This window comes from Echiichthys vipera (assembly GCF_963691815.1).
Source record: "Echiichthys vipera genome assembly, chromosome: X".
Lineage (NCBI taxonomy): Eukaryota > Metazoa > Chordata > Actinopteri > Perciformes > Trachinidae > Echiichthys > Echiichthys vipera.
The window spans coordinates 28291376-28303683 of NC_139825.1; the positions used below are offsets into that span (position 1 = coordinate 28291376).

Here is a 12308-nt window from a genome sequence, read left to right on the forward strand (position 1 = left end):
CATCAATCACCTACAATATGGGTTGTCATTGTTATTCACATTATTCTTACCATTTCCTTAATGTTTTCATTGTACTCATTCAAACACGGCAAATCTTCATTGAAAGAGAGAGAAGGTTAAACATATGCAGAATAAAAGAGCATCACATGGTTACACTAAGCAGCAACCTGCAGGACTGAAAACTGAAGCCAACGCAGAAGTGGCAAAAACTGCAGCTCCTCGAATGGCCACTTGAGCTGGCTCCAAAAGCTAGTCAATCCACACCCCTATTTTAAAATGCAAAACTTACAGGAGAAATAAACGTGTTTACAGTCTGTTACAGTCTGTTACAACTGTAGGGGGGGTGAATGTTTTTATAACCCACCCTTTTAAATCATATTAAGGCTTTAAGTTATGCATAATTAAGGGCTTGGCCACTTTGAGTGACAGGTGGGAGCAGTCACAGCAGAGACTGTAGACTTCATTCAGCTGTGGTGTTGGAGGGTTACAGCAGACAGCGCTAGAAATAAAGGGATGATGTCTGCTCCGGTGCTCTGTGGTTCGCTCGGATGGATAGCGCCCAATAAACATGAATTCATTTTTTGTATAAAATATATTCCAGTCCAAGACCGAATGCAGACACCCCAGTGAAACTATCCAATCATCCCCATGTTCCATGATCGAGCACCCACTGTTGAGCCTTTCAGCAAGTGCAGAACAGATTTTACTGCTCCAGTGCTGTACCCCAATGATTTGATGCAATACGACGCTGTGACTTCTAAAGCCTCCTTGGCAGGAGTCAGGCACTGCAAGTTGCTGTTTTACCATTTAAAGCTTACACATGCAGTACATAATGTCCATCTGTAAATACCAGTATATGATTTATTAATTGCTTTTCAATTCAAATAGCAACTTTAAAACCAGTATCTAAATGACTATAATATACATAAAAGAGCAGAATTACCAGAGATCCCTTCTCTTAATCTCAAAATCTCACAGCATGTATTGATCATGCTTTAGCAGACCAGTGAAATACGACTCAGAAGGTAGTTTCTAACTGTATGCTACAGTAGTGGGTACATCTCTTATGGATATTAGTTACAGCTAGAGTTGTATATGTATCCAATTGATTCTGGACAGTGTGACTTCTGGAAAACTCTGAAAAAATTTAAAATGTGCCCATTATGCTGTACAGTATGGGTGACAGCACAACAAACTAACCAGAAAGAAATGCGGTTTAGACACACATTAAAGTTTATGGTTCAGTATGCATTGAGTTCATAGTATACGTGGACCCAGTATCTATTTAGACTGTTGTACATACTGTATGCCACAGTAGCGACTGCACATACTGAACATACTGCAGCTAGCATGGAGTGCTTCATATAAAAAAGTTTTTTTCATAATTACAGATTCATTCAGTTGTGCAAATAGAGTTTTGGGATGCAATAATTACATTCATTGATATTTTATTCTTACGTTATATGGTACTACCAATGATTGCACAGGAAATAACAGTCAGAAATAAAGTTTCAGTACAGGTTTGTTTTATTTTATCTTTCTGAAAAGATCAGTATTTAATTCAACTCATTTAATTCAAAGCAACCCTCTGGAATAACTGCTATTCTGGTTAAAATGGAAACTGTGGAGTAAAATGAAATGAAAAAGAAAAATATTTAGAAAAATAATTTTGAAATCACACAGCCAATGAAACCTGAAACATAACATGACCTTTATCTCAGCTAGAGAGCAAAATGCAGAGAGAGGAGATCTGTTGAAGTCTGTGAGTTCAGTTTTGCTGTAATGCTCGCTGATGTGTTTATGCCAATCAAGGCTCAGTTGAATTAGAAACATACTCAGAAAAAAAAAGAGTCAGAAATTGATTCAAGAAGAACAAAAGTACTGACGACTCAAATGGATCAGGAACAGAAGAGTGGCTTCCACCCTTGTGATGGAGCAAACTGGATTAAGTCCATCTCCATTAAGGGAGATAAAAAAATACATTGTTTCACTGGCGTTCAGCATTCCACAATCATTGCATTTCAGCAGACTGTCTCCATCGGAGGCTGATAGAAGAAAGTGATCATACCACTGATACAGAGGCCAGTATTCCCGTCACCTCTGCATGACCTCTGAAACTGCTCTCTGCCTGTCTGAAGCACTGTCACACAATGTCAGACTGAAGTGCGTGCAACAAAAGGTCAAGACTGAACCATCTTTTTATGGGGATCAAAGACATACCGCTTGAAATGCAAGTGAATGCTAACAGGTTGAGAATCGGTTTTGGGCTCCTCTTCATTTGCCGGTTCCCCTTTGTTTCCACCCTTCCCTTTCTTCTTAGCAGTGGAGGATAACAACTGCTTGGTTTCTGGACAAAGACCGTCTGAAGGAAACATAAACAGGTCAAGTAAAAAGGTTGATTATCAAAAAAAACAAAACAATCATTATATAAATAGATCTCCCTATGTAACTAATCTAGATTATACTGTCTTACACTATGTACAATACATGGGTTAACTCAATCATCTCAGTGTAGGTATATCTGATGCTTGATAGAGATCTTTTCTTCCCTGTTACGTGTGCAGTAGGTGCAGTAGGTGCAGTAGGTGCTGTATCAGCGCTGGAGGATGTTCTGTGTGCTGACCTCAAGATCAACTGATGGCTTCATCCTCCTGATGTAACTGATGAAAATGTGCAGAGAACCAGGTCGTCTCGAGTCTCTGCGTTAGTCTGACTCATCCTGACACTCGTCCTCGTTCTCAGCCTCAGTGAGCTGTTTCCAGTGAACGCTGAGTTCATGCATTCACTAAAAATTCTTCTCTGCCATCATATTTACCCCCGTGTCATTCTGTATGTGGCTGCTTGTTTTGCCGTTTTGCACACGGAAGGCAAGAAATGTTCTGGGTTCACTGCTTCACATGCTGGCTGTCTAACCTCACGTACAACGGCGCCAGCATTCTTGTTGTTATGGTTATGCCAATGTGAGGGTTGTTATGGTTGCATCGCAGACAGAAATCTGTTCTTGTAATCTACAATCAGCTGAACACGCTATCACGCTCAAATTTAAATTATTTGTGTTGACTTTCAAGTGACACAGAGGAAATGCACTTTGACACGTTTGTCCTCAAATACATTTTTTAGGTATTTGTGTGTAGAAAATATTAAAAAGAGAACCTCTATGTAATAAAAATAGAGAAAGGGAAATAGTACAGTCACTGAAGCCTAAGACTCCTGATAATTGCATTAAGGATAAGAGTTGTGGCACATTGTTTATCAGACAGGGTCCAAAATCAACACCCAATAAGCACCAAATATCGGTAGACATTTGCTGTGGTGGAAAAATAAAATGGTTTTAGTAGCTAGGTTGGCTGCAAGGTTATTTTGGAGGATCAGTATAACACCAGGTCTGGGCCACTTTGTTTTCTGTGCTTATATCAGATAAGAGTATAAAGGAGTTAAGTATATTGGGTATACTAAATTAATCGACAGAGAACTTCCAAACACACTCATTCCAGCTTCTCAAAAGTGCATATTTGCTGCTTTTGTTTGTAAGTTCCCCTATCGCCTTAGGCTTCAGGAAATTTTGATGAACAAAACTATTTTAATTGAATAATAGAGAAAACAGTCGATAGATTAATGGGTGAAATGAATTAATCATTAGTTGCAGCCCTAGACATAATGCAGGTTTGATCAACAGAAAAGGAAGTAAAGGAAGGGCAGTGAGAGGCAAATTCAGCCTGCCGTGTCACAGCGATGGACAACATGAGAGGATGTGTGAGAGTCAGTCATGGTGTGCCCAATAAAGATTCACTCAAACATTTGAATCAATCTTTATTAGGAGCACCACACGTGTTACTGGCCTCACCTTTCATTACTTGATCAAAATGCATTTTTATGTTTAAAAACTACACACTTGCAATGCAATGCATTTTTTTTGGTGCAAAAAGAGCTCTGGTATTGGAATCATTTATTGGCAGACATCTAAATTCGGGTATCGGAATTTGAAAAGTGAATATGTGCATCTCTAATAGACACTCCTAAACCTATCATGACATTGACACTAACGTATAGATTAAGTATTATAGGAGTCTGTATTCAGGCATATTCAGGCTGTATGAGTAATATGACCTACCACCGTTTGGGTCACTTTGTTTTGAAAAGTGGCGGGGACACTTTTTTCACATAAAAAATAACTATTATTTTTCTAACATTTTTAACAAATTATACTTATAAAAAGTGGTGGGGACAAAATTGGCCATTTCATAAGTGGTGGGGACGTGTCCAGAGCATCCCCAGCGTAAATGACACCTATGCCTACCACTTATCAACAGACTAGTACCATCTTTGCCTTAATGCTGGCAGGAGTCTCAGATAAACACCACTGGATGTTTATATTATGTCCATGCATGAAGATGTGTGCATTAGTATGTCTGAGATTTTGAGGCAGTGAGGAGGATGTAGGTGAGGTTCTCTTTCTAAATGTTTTTGTTTTCTCTTCCCTCCCGGTGTGGAGCAGTGGGTTCGGAGCAACAGAAGGTAAAATAAACACAGAACAGACTTCCCCCGGAACACAGGCAATCCCCAGAGGAATCCTGGGAATGTGGCTCAGGATGTCGGGCCTACCACTCTTACCGCATCCTGGAAACTGTCCGCAAAGCCCCAACGTCCAAGAAAAGACAGAGAAAGTGCTCTGGATGTGTAGATTGATGAAAAGGGAGACTTGTGCAACATTATCAGTCCCCATTAAACAGTATCAGTAGTTTGAGCACTGGTGTGACAGAGGTGAAGAAACAATAACTTCTCACCCCAGGTAATCCTTACCTTGTACTCGGATCTTGAACTTCCCGCTCTGTCCAAACCCACCCTCGATAATGCCAGTGTCTCCTGTCGACAGGGTGACCTTCAACCCTACAAAGAGCTGGAGGTTGGTCTCCTTCTTGAACAGGTTTCGACCGATCACAGTGTAATCGTCGGTCACCTGAGCGCAACAGGGAGAAGGAGCCTTATGAGCTTCAGCACTAATGACAGATCAAATGAGCACAAAAAATGACACGTGATTACAAGTACTTAGTTAGATGATGTGCAAGCATGTGATATAATTATGAGTGTGAAAATGTCAGGATGTTTTTTAGTTTTATCTTATTTTTCCTTCCTTTGATGTCTAGATCTTGTGAGCCGTGATGATTTCACTGTTGTCATCGTGGCAGAGAGTGGAAGAAGAGCCAATCCTCTGTCCTGTGCCCTCATCAACTGTACCACTTGCCGTAAGCCACATTCTTCGAGGCTCGCCGCCTGGCTGTCTCACTCCCCCTCTTTCATCCTCTTGCACATTTTATGCTATATTTGTTTGTATTTCTTTCTTATCGTCCATCCCTAAGTCGATCTAACCCGCCACTAATCTGATAACATGAGGGCACCACTCTGTCTCCAACTCATCCCCCCCACCGCCAGCTCTTCCTCTCTTCTGCCTAACCCTCATTCATTCTTGAACATTTGACCCCGACGCCCCTCAAGCGTGACTGATGCGCTGATAAAAAAAAAATACAGTTGCTGTACACGTCTAACAGACCGTATGAATTGTGACTGGATGAGACCGCCATATTTCAACAATGCCAGTAATGTGTTCTTTTACAAAAAGGAATTCTTAAGTCTTGAAACATAACTGTCTCTTTCTAGGAGACAGATCAAGGACAAATGCAACGTCACATGACCAGGGTATGACCTCTTGAATACACTGCCTGTTTTACTCCTGAGTCATTGACTGAAGCTGTCAACAGCCTGAGGTGCCAACAGCAAGAAACTAGTTTGCACACTTGACCCCTGACCTGAGTCTCACCCTGCACGAGCGTGCACACAGAGAAACTTAACAGTACAAAGCAGAATGACAAGAGTTATAAGATCTTCAGTGAGCCCACGGATGAAAATACAAACTGTGAGAAGTTGGGGGGTGCTGACTTTTTGAAAAATTCCCTATACAGGTGTTGAAGTCAATGGGAAAACATCAGCATTAGATAAGATGAGATATGGATCGGTAGGAACTAGACCCCAGGATTTAGGACAGGGCGTAACGGCAGTCACAGAAAAAAACAGAACGGCATGTGTGAGACAGAGAAAGGAGCTGAGCCAAAGAGACATTGGGGAAGGTTAAGTCTCACACAGTCATGTGGGTATTCCTGTGCTACTCAGGTGTGTCCAAACAGTGCCAGCCTCTGACAGCTAGACAGGGCTAGTGGCGTCAGTTGGCCACCCACGCACACCTCTGTGTCACAGTCCATGCTAAGGCATGCATACCCATCCATACCTCGAACACTGATCACCAAGGCTGCTTGTGCATGCTTGTTTGTGTGTGTGTGTGTGTGTGCATGTTAACGACTGTACAATAGGGGCTCCGTCTGAGAGACATGCTTCAGTGCAACAAGCAATGAAAAACATCCAAAGAAGACACAGAGCCTGGAGAAGGAGTACAAGGTGACAGAGAGGGCAGAGCAGCAAGTGCAACACTCAAGGGTAAGCAGAGAGAATGACTGTCATTTAAAATAAGTGTCCCACTCACCCTTTCCACCTGTCCCTCCTTATGTTTTGTCTTGTAGATGCGCAGACGAGGCAGGACGGCCTCAGAATAGCCTTTATCTTCAAATCCGTGGAGGAGATGGCCTTGGAAGGCCAACCTGCATGTGTTGGCGTGGATGTCTGTGTCCAGCTTGGAACCAATCACCAGGCAGAGTGAGGGGCATGTGACTGGCCGCTCAAACTCCAACAGGGCCCATTGCTCTGGGTCAGGTGCTGGACTTGCCTCTCCCTGACCGGTCATGTATTCATCCTGAAAGAAGTACTCCCTCTCGAAGGTGAAGGGTGTATCTAGTGAGCATGGGTGTGATGGAGCCAGTTTAGTGTCTGAGGGGGGCTCTGAGGCCACAGGTGGCAGGCCAAAGAAGGAAACCCTCGCCATGACTGTCTCATGACCCACGGTGATGTGGAACTTGGCACGAGTGGCAAGAGAGCCCTTGAAGTAGCCTATCTTCCTCACAGAGATAACAGCTGCATAGAGGACGCGCAGCGAACCTGGGGTGCACACCACACCCCGCTCTAACAGTTTAGGGTCAAACTGTGTCACACACACACCCACACGATCCCCCTGCATGGCCCCCGACACTGGCTGCCGAAACATCTGCACCGACTTTATCTTCTTGGTCACCTGTTGTCAGAGAACATAGAGACACAATAACAGATTTCAAAAAACAATTTAAAATTTAATTTATCATCAATAAAAATCCCAAATAGAACCGATTTCACAAGAAGAAGAAAGATCATACATTCACAGAATGTTACATTATAGCTGCTGCTAAAGTCTGTAGTTTAGAAAGCTTTCAGCTATGCATGTATTTAGCTTTTTTCTTCAGTCAAACTTAAATTTTACATTTAAAACCTAGAAAGTTTTGAAATACGGAATACAGCATGAGACAAAAACATAAGAAAACATCAGTTATTGTCTCCATTGTACAGAGATGTTTTATAACAAAGGAAAAGCCCTACAGAGGATTTAGGGTATTTTGGTCAACTAAATTAAAAAACCTAATTATAGCTGATGCTGTGCTTTGATTTGTTTAAACTTTACATCTCCAAAGTAATCACAAGTACACAAATTAACAATTAAAAGATATCTGTCTTACTACCTGTCCATATACCCGTCTATGATTGTGGGATATCACATTGTCATTTGTTGTCTGTTATACACTGACCAAATCATTATATACAACAGTAGTGGCACAGATCAGAGCTCTGAATCAAATAACTGTTAATTTAGCCATTTGCTGACACCAAGAGGTAAACATGAAAACTGCAAACAAAACTGCTGAGTCTAGTTAAAAGTCTAAATTTCCGAAATCCTGCTCTGCCAGTCAGACTCCAGTCTCCGGACATTAAACTGACACATCCTCTGCACCCACTCGGTTGCTTGTAATCAGAGATTCAGAATTCGTGCCCCTTTTTTTCAGAGCATACCTTAAGTGCTGGGATTTCCACAGTGTCGTTGATGGCCAGCGACCCCTGCAGGATGGTTCCAGTCATGACTGTTCCCTGACCACGGATGGAGAAGCAATGGTCCACGGCCATCAGGAGGTCACCTCCGGGGTCTCTCTGAGGGAGGTATGTCTGTCTCTTCAAAAGCTGACACAGACAACCACAAGGCCAAGAAGAAGGACACATTTAGTTATATACACACAAGAAAAAAACTGGGGTCATAATATTGCAAGGTCACACATACACAAATATGAAACCAGATAAAAGAGACGCACTAATTGGATCCATATCTAGCGAGTGTGAAGTCTGACACAACCTAACACACACTGTCACTTGTGTTATGAGTGCTGCTCTGAGACCAATGTGTGAGTCATACTTCTCGTCTGCTGCTTCATACTGCTTCACACCCCAAGAAAAAAAGAACAGAACCTCTTCATCTGTGGCGTACTGTATTAGGTAAGCTTGATAAGACTGACCAGCCTGACGGATAAATCAGCCAGGTTGATATTAGCTTATTGCAGATACATTGGTATCAGCGTATATGTTATGTTGGCCAATAACAGATACATACAAAACTTCCCACAAAAAGTTGTGATCTATAGAAACAAACTTGAAGGAAGAATGTGTGTAAACTCTGACCCATGCGCATGAACATTTTGGAGACAAAAAAATTGATGACATGATTTTATACTTTAAAACACATTTAATTTCTTCCTGTTGAATGTGGGCGTCTAAAGGGCAGGATATGAGGCTGATCTACATGCACATATTTCCTGATAGACTGTGGTTTATACACCTGGTTTTGTGAATCCGATTGTTTTTGCGCACACCATTGACAGCTTTCGTGTGCAGATTAAGCTTAAATTTAACATATCCTTTTCAAAAGTATTGGTTTACGGTATGTGTTTGTGTAAAATTAAAAATGACCATGTGACCCTTTTATGCTATATGATTTTTAACTCTGATATTAGTCAGACTGTTGACAAGAGTTGACAACACTGACTTAAGTGTGTTTGAATTTCTTGAACTAATGCGTCTCCTTGATGATTTGAATCATTACCACCATGAGATAAATCACATTTTTGTGGCACATCAAAAGTAATATACAGCCAAATATCAGCTTGCCAGTAAATATTTTTTGAGTTCTGTACTAAATAAATACTATACTACTATATAATATTGACTGAACAAAGAAAGTATTCTGTTGTAAGTTTCAGTTTTGTGGTAAGTAAACACAGCTGAGGACTGACTTTATTTTTTTACTACCACTTAAACAATGTCAGGTGACTAACAGCACTTGTTCAAAGTGAGAACGTATGTGCTCTTTTGAGCTAAATTACTAACAATGGAGGGGGACCATTGTGTTTGCAAACTTTACCTCTATTAACTCTGGCACTCCATGAGGCTCCTCTGTGTCAGCAGCCTCCGGGCCCCCAGGCTTCGCTGCCACAGCAATCACTGGACATTCCTTAAATCTGGCGAATAGAAAAAACTGTCACATTGGAATTACATGATGCTTTGATGTTGAAGCAATGATTAAAGTTACTTTAAATAAAAAATAAGTGGGTCTGACGGACAGACCGCTGGAATGCAGAGAGGGAAACAGACAGGCTCACATTTCCACAAACCCCTGATTTATTATATTACTTGTAATAAATGCAGACCTGGTGCTCTCCAGAGTTTTATGCAGTCTCTTGGTCATTTTCTCAATGGCACTCTGTCTCTTGTTGGGTGGCAGTAGGTCAATTTTGTTCAGGACGACCACCATGCGAGGGCAGGTCAGCTCTCCAATCAGCAGACACTCTGCAGTCTGAGTCTGCACCCCTTTCACCACATCCACCACCAGCATCATCAGGTCGATGATTTGGGCACCTAGACAGAGCGGAACATGCAAATAATAATCAAAAGGATGTCAAGAAAGCAGCAAGATGAATCTATGCATCTATGAAAATATGTTTAAACTGTGGGTAGGGACTACGTAGCCGACAACAGCAACACAAACCAGAATGGACACAAATACCCAAAAATAACAGTAGAACAAGAGGAGAAATTAGGGGAAGGGTGCTCACAGGCGAAGAAAGAGTAAAAGGCTAGAGGGTTGAAACCAGAGCTGCGGCTCCCTTGGTTGTCTTTCCTTTCCCTCTTTTCTTTTCCTGAGTTTGGCAGTCTCTCTTTCCTGTGTTCCCCTCTTTTCTCTCCTTCAATTTGGCTCGCTCTCTTTCCTGTGCTCTCCCCACTTGGGACAGGAGGGGAAGTTAAATACATACCCCAATCCTCACACTTTCCTTCCTCCCTAATCTACAGCATGTGCCACCCCACTGGCTCATAGGTTTCATTTTATATGCTGGTTACACGACACAGCAGCATTCAGCGTTTGAGGGCCTCTGGTGTACTTTACTTCGACCACAGTATGCTGACTACTACTCTTGTGTTCGTTTGTAAGATAAACGAGAAGAATTAGAAGAGAAAGCAGGAAATACAGAGTGATCGTCCTCATCATCTGTTAGGGACTAGTTATTTCTCCTCATACTCCAAACTATCAAAATACGACATAATCAACCTAGCTGCCTGAAGAGTATAAGCGCCCTCTGCTGGATACTTTAATTTGTGTGTGATAACAATGAGGATGTACAGTAGTGTAAGCATAGTATTTTTTGTGGATTTTCTGTTAAACTTAGTAGTTTCCAAGTTCCAACTTCATGGAGGTTATCATTTTCAGTTTAGTGAGAAGTGAACCTCACTGACATAAATGGGGAGGAGAGAAATGATAAACACCTTGTAATTTAAGGCAATGCAACTCCTCACAACCATCACAACCTACTGCCTTAGAAATTACCACAATGTTGAATAAACAGTAAACACCTCTCTAAAGCAGTTTGGTGCACATTCTATTATAACCTTCATACAAGTAGAATATATTTTGGGGTTGTTGTGTTGGACTGCATGTGTGTACCTAATAAACAAGCAACTGAGTGTAGTTGGTGAGGCATTGCTGTTGCGTCAGTATGTATCATCATCAGAGGCGGATTAATGCACAGGATGGCCTAGGCTGCAGCCTAGGAGCCCCAGGTGTGCAGGGCCCCAGATTTTTCTTAATTTACTACACTGGGAAAAAAACTTGCCTCATGTTGGGACCCTTAGAAAGATTTAAAAAATAGGTCACTGAACATATAGATATGGGACACATTTACCCAACCAGCTGCCATCATGTGGATGGGTTCATAAGGTCAGTTTTGTTGTCCATTAATACGTCACTCGCTGTTACTAAACAGTACAGCAGTGAAATATCATAAAGTAAATGTGATAGTGGACCACGAAAAAGAAAAGCCCAACAACAGGACAAGTTCTACTAAAGAAAATTCCTAAATTGACAGGATTTTTTAAGGTTGTGGACTCTTCTTCTATTCTAGTGTTTTTTTCTTATAAAGCATGATTAATATTGTGTGTGTGTGTGGGGGGGGGGGGGCAAACAAACAGTAGCCTGGGGGCCCCTGTCCACCTTAATCCGCCACTGTTGGTCGTGTGTCCTTGGCCACCTTTTCATTCATTGTCGTCAGTGACATCTAGCACCAAAACTTGCAGAGACATTCAGAGAGCTCACCCCCAATGATAGTCCGAATAAGAGAAGCGTGTCCCGGACAGTCCACCAGGGTGAACTGCAGGCTGTCAAACCGCTGCTGGCCTCCGCCGTCCCCCCGCAGTTGATCCGGGAAATCCACCGCGAAGGAGGAGAAGCCGAGGTCCAGCGTGATGCCTCTCTCACGGGACTGCGGGTTCTTGTCGAAGGCGGCCGTGGAGGCGGTGCTGCTCAGCGCCCTGGCAAGCGACGTCTTCCCGCTGTCGACATGTCCGAGCACCCCGACGTTGAAGTTTAACGTTTTGGTGCGACTGCCAGCAGACTCTGACATGTTGACACCAGTTTAATGGGAAGTTAACCGATGTGTGTACTTTTTATTTACTCCGACCTGAACCTTGAACTCAACTCCAACGGAAGTGACAAACGACGATATTCGCTGTCAATATTTTTAATTCGTTAACACACGCTTATTAAACTCGGGATATAATGAACAGCCATTGATTTTGCTTAGTTTGTGTTTAAGAAACCACAGATATATGCTATAAATAAGACCTTAGCGATCCTTCAGCATGACAACAGTTGAGAGTAACGTCTTCCTTGCTCTCGGTGCTCCACATCCCCATGGCAACACGCTAAAGTGGAACGATTCTTTCAGTAACAAAGACAGGGAAATAAAAAGGAAACCAAGCTGACATAATGTTTTTTAACTGTACAATTTCGAGTTGAACTGAAA

At 42.1% G+C, this 12308-nt stretch overlaps 1 protein-coding gene across 1 annotated transcript; it reads right to left on the reverse strand.

Annotated features, from left to right (window-relative positions):
* Positions 1-1632: 1632 nt before the first annotated feature.
* eefsec (eukaryotic elongation factor, selenocysteine-tRNA-specific) lies at positions 1633-11988 on the reverse strand. The gene is made up of 7 exons (XM_083939792.1): positions 11600-11988; positions 9663-9870; positions 9377-9473; positions 7981-8145; positions 6533-7174; positions 4801-4957; positions 1633-2362 (listed from the first exon to the last, which is right to left on the reverse strand). The coding sequence occupies exons 1-7, from the start codon at positions 11904-11906 to the stop codon at positions 2181-2183; spliced, it is 1758 nt and encodes a 585-aa protein (XP_083795918.1). The 5' UTR covers positions 11907-11988; the 3' UTR covers positions 1633-2180.
* Between the last annotated feature and the right edge of the window lie 320 nt (positions 11989-12308).